General features: G+C 33.0%; 1 protein-coding gene across 3 annotated transcripts in view; it reads left to right on the forward strand.

Annotated features, from left to right (window-relative positions):
- ARID4A (AT-rich interaction domain 4A) overlaps positions 1 to 19,167 on the forward strand; it is an 82,093-nt gene that overhangs the window by 48,286 nt on the left and 14,640 nt on the right. For 2 of the 3 annotated variants that reach the window (XM_031952644.1, XM_031952642.1), the window contains exons 12-18: positions 3,472 to 3,544; positions 5,237 to 5,331; positions 5,485 to 5,582; positions 7,423 to 7,654; positions 11,910 to 12,160; positions 14,955 to 15,152; positions 18,075 to 18,159. In XM_031952644.1, coding sequence (XP_031808504.1) covers positions 3,472 to 3,544; positions 5,237 to 5,331; positions 5,485 to 5,582; positions 7,423 to 7,654; positions 11,910 to 12,160; positions 14,955 to 15,152; positions 18,075 to 18,159 — 1,032 coding nt within the window. The remainder of the gene's footprint in view (positions 1 to 3,471; positions 3,545 to 5,236; positions 5,332 to 5,484; positions 5,583 to 7,422; positions 7,655 to 11,909; positions 12,161 to 14,954; positions 15,153 to 18,074; positions 18,160 to 19,167) is intronic. The other variant, XM_031952643.1, reaches the window with a different exon arrangement.

Consider the following 19,167-nt stretch of genomic DNA (forward strand, 5'->3'; position numbering starts at 1 on the left):
GATTATCAGTAAGTTACCTCGGGAATTTTTAGTTGATGTTTCTGGCAGAAGTCTCAGAGATATCCCCATAATTGAAAGCTCCTATTACTTCTGTCTTATTCTCATGGGCCAGAACTATGATATCTTTTTCTTTTTTATCCATGTGATATGAAATTACATAATAAAATCTCTTCTTTTTCTCTTTTCCACTAATTTTAACCCAAATACTTAACCCATTATTTCTTCTCTGTCATTTCAGAATTTCTTCACACACGAGAGTATATCTTTAATAAACTGACTGAGCCTATATTTGACCTATCCTCTTTAATTTTAACAAAATATTATCTTCTAGAAACATTTCCTTTATAGATTTTATTAAGTTTCAGTGGTTTATTACCTTTTTTGATAATAGATATGTATAGTTAAACAAAACAAATTCCCCCACTGACCTTTCCCAAAACATCTCAGTCTGCACACTTGAGTTTATTACCCCTTGAGATTTGGATCACATGTTTTGTTGTAAATCCTTTGGAATTATAGTTGATTATTGCAATGATCAGAATTCTATAGTTTTCAAAGTTGTTATTGTTGTTCTGGTTCTCACTTTATTCTCTATCAGTTCCTGCAAGTCTTTCTAAATTTATCTGAAAACTGTCCCCTTCATTTCTTGGAGCAAATTACTACTCACATTCATATATCATAATTTATTCAGCATTCTCCAGCTGAGAAGTGATCCCTCAGTTTCCAGTTCTCTGCCACTATAGTGACTTAATACTTTGCATGTATTTTATATTGGCTTATCAGTGCATAATTTGTTTCTCTTCTCCTGTGTATTGCCTCCCCACCCCCCTTACATATAACACACCTAAAACTTAAGTAAAACAGGAGAAACTTTCAGGGTTTTAATTTTACTTCTAGCATTGTGCCTAGCACATAGTAGGTGATTAATAAATGTTCATCAAATGGAATTGGATCTTTAATTTCTGTCATGACCCTACCAAGGTGTCACTTCTTAACAGAAAATTTTTTGAAATCCCTATTGAAAGTATTCTCCTCCTCCTCCTCCTCCTCAAATTCTTAAGGTTTTTTTCCTCCCAGCAATAGGCTATAATCTCTTTTGGTAGGATTTTTAATTCCTGTCTTTGTGTGCCTATCACCAAGTACAATACTTTGGACATAATAGACCCTTATCAGGTCATCTTAGTTGTCTCTTCAGGAACTTATATGCCAAGAAGCAACATGTATAGGTAAAGAAGCAACAATACTTAGAACCAAACACGGAAAGACTGTATTGGTTTCAGATTGGAAAGGGAGTACAACAGGGCTGTGTATTGTCCACTTTATTTATTTAATTTATGCAGAAATATGTGAAAATATCAGACTGAATGAATCAAAAGCTGGAATTAAGGTCGCAAAGAGAAATATTCACAATCTTAGATATGCAGCAGTACCACTGATGACAAAAAAGGAAGAGGAATTAAGCCTCCTAATGAGAATGAAAGAGGAAAGTGTAAAAGCTGACTTGAAACTTTACAAAAAAACAATTAAACCTAAAATCATGGCAACTGTTCCCATTACTTCCTGGCAAGTAAAGGGAGAAGAAATGAAAGCAATGTTAGATTTTATATTCTTGTACTTCAAAGATCACTGCAGACAGTGACTGCAGTCATGAAATTAAAAGACACCTGCTCCTTGGAAGGAAAGCTATAGCAAAGCTTGGACAGTATGCTTAAAAAAAAAAAAAAAGACATCATCTTGCTGACAAAGGTCGCTACGCTATTGTCAAAATTGTTTTGTTTTGTTTTTTTCGGTAGCAATATGTGGCTGAGAAAATTGGACTATAAGTAAAGCTAGGATGTAGAATAGGCACTTTTGATTTGTGGTGTTAGAGAAGACTTGAGAGATCATTGGTCAGCAAAGAAGTCAAATCAGTCAATACTTAAATTAATCTAGGCTATTTATTGGAAGGTCAAATACTGAAGATGAAGCCTAAATTATGTGGTTACAATGAAAAAATAGAATTGATTAGAAAAGACCCTGATGTTGGAAAAGATTGAAGGAAAAAGGAAAAAGGAACAGCAGAGGATGGGATGGGTAGATATTGTCATGGGAGAGACAAGTAAAAGCCTGAGCAGACTTTGGGAAGATAGAAGATCCTGCTGTGCTCTGAAGTTATAGAGAATTGGACATAACTGAATAGCAACAACACAAAACAAGTATTTGTTGAATTGAGTTTTTAGATTACCAACTAAGGAGAAGTTTAATCAAAACAAGAACTTCTTAGGTAACAGGTTGGATTTACAGGTAGACTTAGGACAAAATCTCAGGGATATTTTCTACTAGATTAGTAAAATTTTTCCCAAAGTATAAATGCTAGGATATTTGGGTTGGTGTTTGTCATTAAACATATTGTTTTAATTTGCAATTAAAGTACTTTTTCTGTGCCAGGTTCTGTATTAAGTGCTGGGGATACAAACATGAAGACATCTGCCCTCAAAGAACTTACAATCTTAATAGGGAGACAAAACCCAAAAGGAAGCTGAAAAAGAGTGAGGGTTGAAGAAGAGATGATACCCTCAGGGGGTGGGGAGGGAATGATGGAAAAATCCAAATGGGAAATGAAAAGATTTCATTTACGTGGGATCTCTCCTCAACTGCAGTTTTTGAGAGGAGTTGTTTTTTCCACCTACAAATAAGAGAGGCCTTAGGTGTAGAGAACACTGATGAGAGCTGAGTTTCAAAGCCAATTTGAGGTTCCTAATGGCATGATGGAGAAGTCCAAAGATATAGCTGGATGAGAAGTGTGTGTGTGTTTGTGTGTGTGTGTGTATGTGAGAAAGAGAGAGTGTGTGTGTAATTTTGGTTCTTATCAAAGGAAGGTTCACAAGATAACGCCTCCCTCATCTACATATTTGTATACTATTCTGGTATACTCCAATTATGAAAAATAGAAAGCTTTTCTCTTTTATTCCTCAATTCTTCCCTAGTGTTACTCTTTTTTTCTTCAAAAAACTAATTAAAACATGTTCATAATCCTCCATTATCTTTCTTTACTTTCTGTGACATGTCACAGAGAGTAAATGTACTTTTATTCTACTTTCATGTTTCCCCTTTGGTTCTAATAGTCAATTTTCTTTGATGATTTCTTGAATTATTTTATCGAGGTTTTCTTTATTTAGTCAGGATTTTTCAGGGAGTCTAAGGATCCTTAAATTATATCTTTTTGACCTGTTTTCTAGGCTCCCTGTTAGGGTTTTTTATTAGCTGATTCCTTAAGTGTTCTTTGAATTTTTCAGTCTTTTGGCTTTCATAGTTATTGTTAGTCATGTTGACCTTGTATGTATGCAGATTTTACATATTAAGTTTAATGTCTTTTTTGATGTCTTTTTTATCTTGAAGATTTTCTTCTTATTCCCAGTCTTAAAAAATAAAGTTTCATAAGAGAATATTGTGCCCCTTTCCCAGCAATTCACTCAACATTTATCTTTGCAGCCTGAAGAAGAGCTTGATCCTGAAGAGAGGGACAACTTCCTCCAACAGCTTTACAAGTTTATGGAAGACAGAGGTAATCTACCACTATAATCTTTAAAACAAGAAAATGATTTATTGAAAATTACTTGGTTTTAATTTGAATGTTTTAATTACATATCATTTGAATAATTTCCCAGTGATGTCCAATTATCCATTATAAAGGATAAAAATCTTTGTTGTCATTAGGATTTAAATATAGAGATAATATATTATAGTAAATAGCCAGTCAGAATCAAGAAGACCTATGTTTAAGGTCTATTTCTGATAAATACTGGCTCTGTGACCTTGGGCAAATCCACATTTGTGGAGAAAGTTAACATACTAGCAGTTCTGTAATACCAAAGAAATCACAAATTTAGTTCTTTTCCTCCTTTCCCCCAAATTAAAGCTAACAATGATAGCTAACACTTTTAAAGGGAAATGTAAAATATATTTTTTATGGAAATATATATTTTTAAAATTATGTGAGCTTTTATTTCAGAATTTTATAAAATAAGTATCAGTTAATGTTAAAATATTTTTTCTTTAAGCAAGACGTGATCTACTCAGTTGTAGCTCATAAGACCCCCTAGTTTCCAGTTTGAATTAGTTAGTTATTTTTCTAGTATGTCATAAATGTTTACATAAATTTCTCCTCATCCACCCTCTTAATTAATTCCCTTTGTTATTGCTAGCTTTTTTTTTTTTTTTTAATAGTCAAGTCCAATAAGAGTGGACCTTGAAGTAGAAGTATACATTCTTTGAACTACTCAATACTTCACCTGACTTGTGTTAAAAAGTATCTTGGGAGATGTTCATCTGGTCATATAATCATTTCTGATCTTCAGAAGTAGCCATATATAATTGTACTCTCAGTAGTTATACCAGATGTGTTGAATTGTTCCTAGCAGTTGTAATGTAAAAAACTGGATTAGTAGCCAAACCCTCTTTTGTGTTACTGTCAGTACTCTGCTTCATAGTTTTGGAACAGAAATAATAGTGACTACAATTAACCAGACCTATTTCATTAGCACTAGGACAGTATTTTTGCTAATGAAACTTGATTACAGTTAGTTATTAGAGTACTTTTTGGTTTTTTTAGTTAAATTTAGCCAGAAGTAGATAAATAATAACAATTTTCCCACCAACTTCCAAAGTACCTGGGATATAATTAGAATATTTTCCATTGTAGCCAAATTGTTCCACTTGCTGTTTTTAGAACTCACTACCCTATCTCCCTCTTTGCAAAGATGTTTCACAACACACTAAAGTGCCTAGAATGCCTTTTCTACTCAACTATCTCTTAAGAGCTTTAATTTTTGTTAAATGTACAGTCTACTAAAAGTTTTCCCTAATTCCCCTACTTAGTTGATAGTACTGTAATTCTTTCTTAAGTTATCTTGTGTTTACTTGTCTGTTTACATGTTGTTTCCCCCAGGAGAATGTAAGCTCCTCATGAGCAGGGATTTCTTTTTTGTCTTTGTATTCCCAGTGCCTGTCATAGGAAGCGCTTAATAAATGTTTGCTGAATTGACTCAAATTGAATTCTAGATTGTTCATACCAGTTGAAGATCCTTTCCAGTATTTGCTGGATATTAGAGCAAAGATGCTGACTGATTGTTTCAAGTGAGAGACTATAACTAATAGAGTTTGGGGGGAGTTAAATATTGATAGTTTTTTTTTGAAATAAACCTTTTATATTTTAATAAAATTTTTATTCAAAAAAATTTTTTTTTATATTGAAAAGGTACTCCCATCAATAAACCACCTGTTTTGGGCTATAAAGATCTAAATCTCTTCAAACTCTTCCGACTGGTTTATCATCAAGGTGGCTGTGACAATGTAAGTGTAATAATGTTTACTTTGAATGTGTATTCATCTGGTTGAAAGAGGAAACTTAACATTATCATTGTGTGTTTGCTTGGCTTACATAAAGAGTGGTATAGTGATTGTTTTCCTGCCCAATTATTAACAAATGAAATTTACTTTTAACAGATTGATAGTGGTGCTGTATGGAAGCAAATTTATATGGACCTTGGCATTCCTATTTTGAATTCTGCAGCTTCGTACAATGTAAAAACTGCCTATAGAAAGTAAGTAGTATGGTTATGTATGCAGAATAAATACTTAAAGGAATTATTTCTATAAAGAACTGTTAAATTTGTTTTATATTACAAGAAGGCATTGCTTACAATTAGGGTCTTTTTAGATGACTTTTTTAAATAATTAAAACTGAAGCTTATAGAATGTTACTCTTTTCCCTTCGGTTTGAACTATGTTGTTTTAATTTACTTTCTTTTCAAGTTCTAAGGATCTGGCCAATATTTTTAATCTGAAGTTTTAAGATAAGATATGTAGCCTCATCTCTTTAAATGAGAAGGAAGTAAATGATCCAATGGAAAGAGCCATGGATTTTCAGTCTGTAAATCTGAGTATGAATTCCATCTCTGCTCTTTTACTCTCTTTATAACTTTGGCCAGGTGTCTCCCCATCTCTGGTTTTGGTTTCTTCATTTGTAAAATGCAAAGATTAGATTGTATTAGTGGTTTCCAAGCTGTGGTTGAAAGGCCTCTGAATCCATTTGTATCCTCAGCATTGTCATTTTTATTATTTACTATTTAAAGTAAATATTTCTCTGTAGACCAAATAAATAATAAGGCTTGTACCTTATAAAGATTGTCCAATACTATGTATATTTGGGGCTGACAATACAGATGGACAAAAAATTAGACCCAAAGTTGGAAGAAGGAAGAGAGCATGCTGAATTGCTTTAAGGAAATTTCAGGGAACTTATACTCACCCCAAGTTTCTCATAACAGATCTTTTCAATACATTTTACTGTTGTTGCCTGGATAGCAGCAAGATGTGAGACATCACTGCCTATTAAGAACTAAATGTGAGCAATACCCAGAGGGCAATAGAAAATCACATGTTAGTTGTGAGCAAGGTCCAACATAATCAATAAGGAACTTTGAAGAAGAACAGGAGTAAAGGCTGTCATACAAGAATTGTATGCCAGAAAGAGAAGTTGAGCTGGTCAAAGCAAGACAAAAGCAAAGAATGATGGAGATGGACAGAGTGATATACCAGTACTCTCATGATTTCAGGAGAGATAGAGGAAGAACATTCAATAGACTCCTGTGATGAACTTTGGGGAAGACATGACAAAAATCATGTAGGATGAAAAAGCATGGATGCGTATCTGTGATCTGCTTTATGGGCGGGAACTACAGAATCAGTGAGATCACAGATCCATTTAATTATTGAGAATTTAAAAAATATATTTAGATTCTTGATACTAAAATTATTTATAAGTGTTAACTGAATTGATAATAGCTTTTTGTCATTATGTGTTTTCTAATGATTATCCTAAGATCTTGGAAATTGTTTTATTTTTAAAGGTAGGTCCCATATTCCCTAAAATATTGGGAAAATTGGTTCCTTCTAGCCCTACATCCTCTTCATTCAAGTGAGAGACTATAACTAATAGAGTTTGAGGGGAGTCAAATATTGATGGTTTTTTCTTAAAATAAACCTTTTATATTTTAATAAATAACTGGATGAGTTATGAATAACTGGAAATAAGACATTTTTAAGGAAAAAAATTTATATTTAGTATTTCCATTTATTAGTTTAAAAAAATTTTTTTTTCTATCACATGGGAATTCTTTACCTTTTCTGTCACAGACTCTTTTGGTAGTGTGGTGATAATGTAATGTTTCTTAAAATATAAAAGAAACCAGTTATGTTGAAATAATAAATTTCAGTTTATCAAATTAAAAAATATTAACGTAAAAAGAAAACAAATTCACTGACTTCAGGTTAAAAATTATGTGTTTGAGAGTTTTTTAAAGTTGTATTACCCAAACATTGCTTATTTCTTCAGAATTTTAAACAGCAATATTTATAGTCTTTGAAATTTTGTTTGTTTAGATATCTCTATGGTTTTGAAGAATATTGCCGTTCTGCAAATATTCAGTTTAGGACCATCCATCACAATGAACCAAAAGTAATAGAAGAAATTAAAAAACTAGAGGAATCAATGGAAGAAACTGTGAAAGTGGAGCAAGAAATGCCTTTAGTGGAAGTAAAAAGTGAACCTGAAGAAAACATTGATTCAAATAGTGAAAGTGAAAAAGAAGAAATAGAATTAAAATCTCCAAGAGTAAGTGAATAATACTAATTTTTATTTGCTTTATTTTAAGTATTATTAAGAATGTATGTAGTATTTTTTTAAAATAGTATCTAATTTTTCCAAATACATGTATAGATAAGTTTCAACATTCATTTTTGTAAAACTTTTGTGTACTAAATTTTTCTCTCCCCAAGACAGCAAGCAATCTGATATAATATATATATAATCATTCTAAATATAGTTCCATATTTGTCATGTTTTGCAAGACAAATAAGACCAAAAAGAGGGGGGAAAAATCAAAAGAAAAACAAGCAAAAAGGTGAAAACAATATGCTTCAATCTACATGCAACTTCAGTTCTCTCTCTGGATGTGGATAACATTTTCCATCCCAAGTGTAGCAATTACCTTGAATCACCACATTGTTGAGAAGAGCCAAATTCTTTACAGTTGATCATCTTCGATCAGAAATTCATAATTTTGTGGTTGTTGTGTACAATATTCTCTTGATTCTGCTAACTTCACTCAGCATCAATTTCTTATAAAACAATAATATTTCATTATATCCATATACTATAACATATTCAGTCATTCTACAACTGATGGACATTTATTCAATTTCTAGTTCCTTATCATTTCAAAAACATTTTGGCATGTTGGAGCCTTTTCCCTTTTTTATGATCTCTTTGATACAGACCCAGTAGTGAAATTGCTGGATCAAAAGGTATGCACAGTTTAGTAGCCCTTTGGGCAGAGGACCAAATTGCTCTCCAGAATTGTTGGATCATTTCACAGGTTCACCAGCAATGTATTAGTGTTCTAGTTTTCCCACATTCCCTACAACATTTATCATTATCTTGTCCTATCATGTTAACTAAACTGAGAGGTGAGATGGTACCTGAGAATTGTCTTAATTTGCATTTCTCTAATCAATAGTGATTTAGAGCATTTTTTTATATGACTAGAAATGACTTTAATAGAAATTAAATTCTTCTGAATTTTGACTAAATTTCTTCTGAAATTTGATTGTTCATATTCTTTGACCATTTATTAATTGGGGAATGACTTCTATTCTTATAAATTTGAGTCAGTTCTCTATGTACTTTAGAAATAAGGCCTTTATCAGGTTTTTATAAGACGATAAAAATTGTTTCCCAGCTTTCTACTTCTCTTCTAATCTTGGCTGCATTGGCTTTGTTTGTGCAAAACCTTGTTAATTTAATGTAATCTACAGTCCCCATTTTGCATTTCATAATGTTGTCTAGTTGTTCTTTGGCCATAAATTCCTCCCTTCTCCAAAATCTTAGAAGTAGACTATCCCTTGCTCTCCTGATTCATGTGTAGTATCATCCCTTATGTCTAACTCATGATTACATTTCAACTTTATCTTGAAATAGGGTGTTAGATGTTGGTCAATACCATACTGTTTCCCAATTTTCCCAGAAATTTTATCAGATAGTGGGTTTTTATCCCAGAAGCTGAGGTCTTTGGGTTTATCAAATATTAGATTACTACAGTTATTGACTATTGTGTCTTGTAAATCTAACATATTCCAGTGATCTACTAGTCTATTTCTTAGCCTGTACCAAATGATTTTGATGACTGCCATTTCATAATAGAGTTTTAGGTCTGATATGGCTAGGAGAATGTATGGTATTTTTGTGAAAGGTAAAAAAAAAATAGTGTTCTCTTGTGTTTGTTTTAATATACTTATCCTAGGAATTATAAAATATCAATAATATAAGAGATCTTAAATTCTATGACTAAGTATTATGTGAGTATGTAATAATATTCCTGAGAGTAATCATTGAAATGGAATGTTCTGACTCACTTTTTGTAGGTGGTGAATGGTGTTATATTGTAGAAGTTTTCTTAATTCATAAATTACTTGGACACAATATTTGAACTGAAAAAATTTGGTCAGGAGTGAAAAGAGGAGATGAATATTGAGGAGTACTTAGTTTCAGGATTATGAAATTAATACTGGAAAAAATAGATTTGAAGAGAATTCACAGTTGTAAAAATGGAAGGAAAGACATTGAGGAGGAAATTTAGAATAAGTTTAAAAGAGAAAAAAATGGATAAAAGATTTGCAAAAAAAGATTTCTAATCATTTGTCAAAGGCTGTGAGCTGTAATGAATTCCAAAAATATCCAGAAATCTTTATGCATAGTTGTATTTTTATGCCAGATAAGTATAGTATTCAAAATCATTCCAAGACAGTAGAATTTGGAGAAGAAATAGATAAAATTAATGGCTCTAGCAAATTAGCATGCAAAAATAAATGTGAAACTTTATAATCAGAATGAAAGGTAGGGGTGTATGTGTGTAAAGATAGGGGCATGGGAAAGTAGGGAGGGCAGGCTCTGGCCTTCCTCTATCCTTTATAAGTCGTATTTTTGTATAATTAAGGTTTTTTGTTTGTTTTTGTTTTGTGATCATTTTAAGAAATGAATTTTCAATTCATGATGGTTTGAATTTAGGAAGAATTAAGTCATGCAGAACTGAAATGAAATTACTGTTTGTTGAATGTACAAAATAATAAATATACTCATCCCCTTGAATTTGGGGGAAATAACATCCAAAATTGGAATGATTATTATATCACTTTATTTTTAGTGGAAAATTCAGTACAATACTTAAAAATACAAGGTAGCTTTCCCTTTGTTTTCATTAAATTATATATAATATTTTGTGCCATTGAACAAATTAGGGCTTGGTTGCTTATGACTTTTGAATTAGCAAAAATTTTCAGTCGATTATAATTTGGACCTCCAGGCTTGCATCTCCAGCTGCTTGTTAGACATATCAAATTTAGCATATCTAAAATTGGATTTATTATCTTTCCTCTTAGACCTTTCCACATTTCCCCATTATCATTGAGGGTACCATAATCTTTTTAGTTATCTATCTTCATCACCTAGGAGTCTTTCTTCATTAATCTTTCTCATTTTCATATCCAATTTGTTGCCAAATCCTATAGATTTCACCATAGCAACATCTCTTGTACACTCCCCTTTTTGTCCTCTGAACCTACTACCATGTTGGTACAGGCCTTTATCAACTCATCTGGACTACTGAAATAGCCTTCTAGTTGGTTTCCCTACCTTAGGTTTTTGTTCCGAGCCTATCCTTCATTTAGATGTTGAAAGTGATCATCCTAACATTCAGATCTTACCATGTCACCCCACACTACTCAATAAACTCTTTCTATCATCTTGAGAATCAAATATATAATTCTTTAATATTCAGAGCCCTTCATGTCTTGGTTCTCATCCCATCTTTCCAGTGGTTTTAACTCTTACATGCCTCCCTGCTTTCCAATAGCTACCAATTCTTCAGTCCAATGACACTGGTTTCCTGGCTGTTCCTCAAACAAAATGCTGCTTCTCTCAGCTCTGGACGTTTTTTTCAGGTTGATGTCTATTCCTTCTTATTTTCACTACCTAGCTTTCTTGGCTTCTTCCTTCAAGCCTCTAAATCCCACATTTTAAAGGAAGTCTTTCCCAAATTCTTAATTCTAGTACCTTCCCTCTGGTGATTATTTCTGATTTATATCTTTCATTTATTTTGTTCATTGTCATTTGTCTATTGTGTCTTCCATTAGACAATGAGCTCCTTGACAGCAGGGACTGTCTTTTGTCTTTTTTTATATCCTCAATGTAAGCACAGTACCTCCCATATAGTTAATTGGCTCTTAACAAATGTTTACTGACTGACTATAAGACACTGTGGATTGAAAGTTCAATGGATGATCTCTTCCTTTTTGCTGATCTCCACAGGTCACTTATCCTCTGAGCCTCAATGTGTTTATCTTTAACTTGAGGGGGTTGGACTAGAAGACCTCTGAGATCTTTTATTCCTACATCTCCAGTCTTACGATTGGAATAAGTTGTGTTTTTAGATTCAGTTTGGAACGTTAGAGTAAGTTAAAAGGATCTTCTAGAAATAAAGTAAATTGTTATCAATCCAGCAAGCTTCCTTGTCATCCATTTAAGGAAAATGTATTGTTTTTATTCACTTCATAATATAGTAGAACATATACTATGTTCTATGAGGGGGGAGAAAGCTTTTCGTTTCTTGTGTAATTTCTAGCCAACAAATGCAATACCTTTATCACAACTATTTTAGTCAGTCTTCTACTCAGGAGTATGCATAATTATTTTAAAAGGAAACAAATTTAATATCCATATCAGATAATGGTGTCATAAGTTAGCATTATGATTTCTCCTTATTTTTTTCCTTTTCAGGTATAGCTGTTTTACAAGGTATTTTTCTCTTTTTTAGGGTCGAAGGAGAATTGCTCGAGATCTAACCCCTGCTAAAAAAGAAAATGAAGAAGAAAAAACAGAAGACAAATTAAGGGATAATAATAAAGAAAATAAAGATATAGAAGAAGAATCTGACATTATAGAGAAAAAGGAAAATGAAGCACTACTGGGGAAAAAAAACACACCAAAGCCAAAAGAGAAGAAAATTAGAAAGCAGGAGGAATCCGACAAAGACTCAGATGAAGAGGAAGAGAAAAGACGAGAGAGGTACAATAAGTAATGTTTACTCCTTGAAAATGTTTGCCTCTTATTATCGTAGCACTTTGTTCCTGTGTTAGTGACTCAGGTTTGAGGGAACATATTCTTATTGGGACTTCATTCCTCTTGTCTAGTGAAGGCGAGACACATTGTGAAGATGATGTGTATTGCCTTACGGAACTGGAGAATAAACTGGTCGCACCATTTTAATAGCACTTGTGCCCTAGACAGTGGCCTCAAAGAAGGCTGCGCCACCCAGTCAAAAGAAAGGTCCTGCAGTTGACAGCAGGGAAGGGAGCTGGAGAAAAATGGAGGAAGTGGACAAGAGGAAACAGCGCCAGCAAAAATTCCATTTAAAAAAAGGTACAATGTGGGGAAGCTAACAAACACATGGGTGCACAGTACTAGTAGGTGTTTGTGTGTGTTAGCTTTGTCTCAGACATTTTTCTTTGCCAAGTTACTTTATTAGAATAAGTGGCATGCACTAGTGACCTTTTTTTGTAAAGTGAAACTCAAAGCTAAATTTATATAACCCATGCCTTATCAATAAAGTTTCCTTTTTTAATATCCTTCCTAATCTTGGCTTAAGAGAAGCCATATTTTTTTATGTTGTTCACTTACCATTTGAAAATGGTAATTAGAACAAAGCTTCTGATTGTATTACTAAACTATATGACCATTGCTGCTATAAATGAAGATCACAAAATAGATGAATAATTTTCAAGCGCTAGAAGCATTGTCATACAAGGCTTATAAAATATAATAATGTAAGACACAATAGTATTTCTTAATTTGCCATCTCCATTAGGTTAGTGGTTTTATGGTTATTATATTCTTGAAGATAACTTTGTGGAAATTTGTATTCAGTCAATATTTGGGAAAACTTGACATTTATATACAGATTTTTCCTGAAATTAGTGACCATTCTACTGAAAATGTGCCATGGATGTGGAAGAAAAAAAGAACTATGAATATGAGAGGGAGACGTTTTCAGGTGTAGTTAATTTGATGGCAAAATTTATAAAGAAAGGAATGTAGCAACAGTGAACTAGAATTCCATTTCAGTTGTGACCAAGATTTAGAGAGAAGTCCTAGAGAGAGAATTAGGAAAAGTGAAAAAAAGCAAAAAAAAAAAAAAAATTAGGTTTAGAAATAGACACTTAATAGTAAGAATTGAGAGTTTTAAGTTATGTGTAGAATTCTAAAAATATGCATTCAGGTAAATATTTGTGTGAAAATTCTGAATCTTAAAAAACTTTTAATTTACAAAGAAAAAGGGGAAAGACTTTTGTTTTGTGAGTCCAGATTTCCCTGTTTTAAATGCAAAATGGTATCATGCGGACAGCATAGCTAGTTTTAGAATGATGGACAAGGATAACCACAATATTTAGAAATATCAATGACAGGCTGATGATGTCTTATCATAGTGAGGAAGAAGTCTTAGAGAAATATCAAGCTTCAAGTTGTCTTGTAATGGCAGATGGTCATTGGAGAAAATGGAAAATTTATCCTGTAATAGTCACTAGACCATCACAGCTTCTGTATTGGATGACCCAGTGGTCACTATGTTGATGTTTTATACCTGTGCAGTATAATAAAGTATTTGATTGTACTAATTCATCAGCTTTGTCTCAGTTAACTTTTATTGTTAAACATTAGTGCCACCGGAGTTTCAAAATGGCATTTACAATGATTATTTAGCACTTGTGTACTTTTTTAGGATTAATTCAGAATCTCAAGAGGCAATGTGGCTAAGTGGATAGCAGGCTGGCCTTGGGAGCAGGAAAATTGGGTTTATATCCTGCCTCTAATACATACTAGCTATATGGCATGGATAAGTCAGTTAATTCCTCAGTACTCCCCAAGTAATCCACTAGGATTATAAATTAGAGGAGGTCACAGGACATAAAAAAGTCAACAACTTTATCAGTGGAAGGTATTTCTATGCAAAGAATTCCCTGTATCAATGAAATCATAATTAGACCCTTTCTACCCCCTGCAAACAAAAACAATTTAAAAAAAAAAATCCAACCAACCAGTATATTGTAACTTAACTAATTTTGGTATAACCTTTATGAGAATCTCATACTCTCTAATACTAGAAAAGCTCCTGGTAGATGTTAGGTTGAAAATAAACTAAGATAAATATATATAATATTTTGACTTCTCAAAGCCACTTTTCAATATCATTGGATGATTTAACGTACAGAGCTCCTTCTAAGGATGGATCATGAAGCTTAAAAAAATTTTCTTAATGCAAGAAAAAGACAGGCCCTTATTCTTGTCAGTGTAAAATAAATAAACCCAATCTAACTTTCTTCACAAAGAAGGTTTGATTACAAGATGGTATTATTGCTTCATCCTATGTTGTTTAGTTTAAAAAGTCTTTTAAAAAGTCTCTGTGGATCAATTTCTCATGTAGGACATCCATAGCACAGACCCTGAAAACATCTTTGTTGTGATGCTTCAGTGCATTTTATTTTGTTTTGTTTTGTTTTGTTTTATTTTATTTGCCAAAATTGTTCTTGTCCCTCTCTCATCTTTGGTTTTTTTCCCTTTAAGAAGTGTCTGAGTTGACATTTGGTACAGTGCACCTTTACTTAATTAAACCCTTACTAGTCCATGATAATCTTCTCCTTCTCCTCCTTCTTCTCCTTCTCCTCCATCATGTTATGAAGGTAATGTTTAAATAGGTAGTGAATATTCAGCACCATTTTTTTTTCTTTGCCCATGTAGTTGTGTTTGTTGTTGTTATTTACCATTACATAATTAGTAGCATTATCAATATTATAACTTGCTACAGGGAGGAAATTGAAAACAAAGAGGAATCTGAAGGGGAGGAAGATGAGGAGGACATAGAGCCCTGCCTAACAGGAACCAAAGTAAAAGTAAAATATGGACGTGGAAAAACTCAGAAAATTTATGAAGCCAGTATTAAAAGTACTGAAATTGATGATGGAGAGGTTTTATACTTGGTGCATTACTATGGATGGAATGTCAGGTAAGAAGGAAAGAAATTTCCTTATAAATGGATCTTAATTCTCAATTATAGGTAGCATACTGTTTCCACTAGGAATAAATGATCATTTGGATTTCATAAAAAGGAAATGGTTTATAGCATATAAAGTTAGATCAATTTAGTTATATAACTAAGATAAAAACTGTCCCAGTATTAAAATAAATCACCTGGAACTAGTTTTAAATAACATTTTAAATATCAGTGTACTTCTTCCTCAAACAAGAGGTATAGGATTTCTGTTCTTTCATAGCAAATATTAGAAGCTGTGTGCTTGCTGCATAAAAAGAAATTAAACATCTAATATTTTTACATATATGTAGTCTAATACATTTTAAATATTAAACTGTATTGATGACTTCAGGAAAAGTCAGATTTTATGAATATTGATTTTAGTTATAACTTATCCCTGGGTCTCATTATTTCCTGCTTTTTAATTCCTTTGAAATCTTGCCTTGTTGTATATTCTTTATGCTTATCACCAGTATGTCTGTTTGGTTTTCTGAAACATTTATACCATTCATCATATATCCTTGCTTGCATTCTTTTTTTTTTTTAAGTTTTCCAACTTTCCTTGTCATTTATCTCAGCCACTGCCCAGCTTCTAAAATGATAAACCAAGTGATAAAGTGATAACCAGATTATTAATGAAATCCTGTAGTAAACTTTGTTTTGCCTTCAATCCACAAAGGCTAATTTTATTCTGTCCCACCAATACAGCTACAATAGGATCTACCCAGATTCAAGATTGTCCCTGATTCAGAGAATGGTTAACAAGGCTGAGATGCTTCCAGGGTTCTGAATCCCTGGAAACAGCCATGGTCAGCCCCAGGTCAGTCCTGGAATTGTCCCCAACTTTCTGGGTGTCCCTTGGCTCTGAGGCCAGGTAGGACCTATCTATGACGTTGCAGTTGTTGTAAACCCTTAGGAACTTTTCACTTTATACTTAAAATGCAGCAAACATTGTACTAAGTAGTTACCACTTAAGGGTGGGCCCTGTGCTAAATGCTGGAATAGATACAAAGTTTTGATGTCTATACAGATAACTGTAATGCACATTATTACATGTAAATTGCTAAAGGCATTAGAAAGTTACTAAGATGCTCTGTATGAGGGGAGGGGAGGGACACTGTTACTACTCAGAAATACAGTAATAAAAACCTCACATTTATATAGCTTTTTTATGTGAGCTATCTGGTGAAAATATTATTACTCCCATTTTACAGGTGAGGAAACTGAGGCTCATAGAGGGTAAGTGCCTTGCCTATGGTCACAGTGTTAGAGTCAGGGCCTTAAATCAAGACTTGGAGTCTTCTAATTCCAAGATTGTTCTTTCAGTACATCATAATGCCATTTATAACCCAAGAATTTGCAGAAAAACTAGACAGGGCTCCAGCTTCATTACTTGCTGATAACATGTGGAGATCCCTAGGAATTTAGGAATGAAATCAAGACCAGTTCCAACCAAAAATAGAGGAGGCAGAAAGACTCTTGATTTATCTCTGTTTCTGTCAGAATAGTCATATTTCCTACATTACATAGTCTCAGATTATGGAGAATGCTTTTGACTTCAGCTTTAAACAGTATTTTATGATGGAGAGAGCACTGAACTTGGAGTCAGAAGAACTGTATTTGAGTGACAGGCTCTGCCACTTAACTATTCTGTGTGACCTCAGGCAAGTCACATCTCTAAGCCTCAGTTTTTATGGATCATAGAATTTAAAACTAGAAGAGACCTTAGAAGTCATTTAATCCAACTTGCTCATTTTACAGATGAAGAAACAGACCCAGGAAAGTCATACAGGTAGTAAGTAGCAGAGCCAGGATTCGAACCCAGGCCTTCTAACTCCAAATCCAGTGCTCTTTCCACTATACCTACCACGTTGCCTCTCAGAAACTACCTTACAGGGTTGTTGTGAGGATCAGATGAGATACTATATGTGAAAAGTGCTATATAAATATAAGGTATTATTATTTAAAGTTTTATATGCTTGTGTATTATATATCCTAAAAGCTGTGTTATCTGGCACCAGAAAACTCTAGAAACTGGTATTTCTGATATGCTCCAATCTAATAACCAACACCAATGTTATTTAAACATCTTGAAAAAGCCTGGAGGAAATAGTTATTGTCATCTCATAATTTGACATCTAAGGAAAATTAACTGAAAAATAAATAAAGTAAATTCTTTCCCCCAAATTTCATATATTTTCTAAAATGACAGACATGCCAAATACAGGGTATGCAGTTTTAATCTTTAAAATCCCATTGAGACTTTTGCAATACTCTGTATAAAATTTTATTAATAAAATAAGAAGCTAGGTAGAGGTAATTTGGAAAAACATTAAAGCAGTTAGTGGAAGTGGAATTTATTAAAAGAATCAAGCTGAGGGGCATTGAATTTTTTTTTAAATCTGAAATTATAGATTTATTAACTAACTTAATAAACTTGGTACAAATATTTCTCTACCCCTCAGAGTTAGAATTACAATTTCCATATGTTGAAAGTACAGGTAGAAAGAAGCTTCAGAAATTCTTTTAAAGGCTTAATATTTGCTGTCCTTACCTTTGACCTCTTTTCTCCATTAATAATTCCACCCTCTCACCCTTCTTATTCCAGGCTCGTCCTGTCTTCCCTTCCTCTAAACTAAGTGATACAGGGACAACTTAAAAATTGAAATTACTATTTATTTTAACTTAAAAAAAAAAAATTCTTTCCAGTTGTCACATGGTAATCTCTAGATATTATGATAATATTCCAACTCTTAGTTAACTAGATCTTGTTTTATTCTCAGCATGCTGGATAACAAAACTTTTATTGGATGTTAGCTATACTTTTATATCTGGAGAAGAGTTGCAATTTATGATGGTTTGTCATTATTAAACCTCTGTGTTGTTTATTTTAAGGTATGATGAATGGGTGAAGGCTGACAGGATAATCTGGCCTTTGGACAAAGGTGGACCAAAGAGAAAACAGAAGAAAAAAACTAAAGTAATGTCTATAGATTAGTATCTGTAATAACATCAACTTTTTATTAAGGTGTATTAACAAACTTGTAGCTCATCCTTTAGTACATGTTATTTTCAGATATTTACTGAGAGTTGTCAACTATGCAAACATTTTCAGTATAGAAATTATATATCCAGCTCTAACATTCTCCTGACTCAATTCTCATCTGCCTAATGGACATATCAATCTGGATCTCCCATAGGTATCTCAAGTTCAGTAGGTCCAAAAATGAAATCACTGTCACTAGTGATTAGAGTCACTAGTATTAGAGTCATCCCCTCATGTTAACCCCCTCTTTTTTCTGTATTTTCTCTTTTGAGAATACCACCATCTTTCCAGTCATTTAAATTGACAGTTGTGGCTTTTTCCCGACTCTCTATCTCACCCTATATATCAAGTCAGTTGACAAATTTTGTTGAATTTACCACCAAGGCCTTCTCATTCATTCTTTTTTCTCTAATACAGCTATCTTAGATCACATTCTTCATCTATTCTATTAGATCACAACCTTCATCTATTCTATTGCAGTAACCTTCTAATTGGTCCCCCAGCCTCAAATATATCCTCTTCTAGTCTATTTCCCATCCAGATTACCAAACTGATTTTTTCTAAAGCAGAACTCTAAACATTGTTATTCACATGCTCAGTAAGCACCTTTGTATCTTGATGATCAAATTAAAACTTCTCTGACTTGAAAATGCCTTCATGATTTCCAGACTTCTCTTCTATCTCTCTCTTTCACTCACTAAACAAGGTTTCTTGCTGTTCTTTGCATAAAACATTGTATGGCTTTGTACATTCTTTCCCTTATAACTGAAATATACACCTGCTTCTTAGAATCTCTAGTTTCCTTGAAAACTAAATTCAAACATTATTTTCTCTATGACACCTCCAACTGCTAGTGCCTCCATCCAAATGTGTGTGTAAATATATAAAAACATAGTTATATAAAATATGTAACACATAAATCATGTAAAAAACACAAGAGAG

The sequence above is a fragment of the Sarcophilus harrisii genome, chromosome 2, assembly GCF_902635505.1.
Source record: "Sarcophilus harrisii chromosome 2, mSarHar1.11, whole genome shotgun sequence".
In the NCBI taxonomy this organism is placed as follows: Eukaryota; Metazoa; Chordata; class Mammalia; order Dasyuromorphia; family Dasyuridae; genus Sarcophilus; species Sarcophilus harrisii.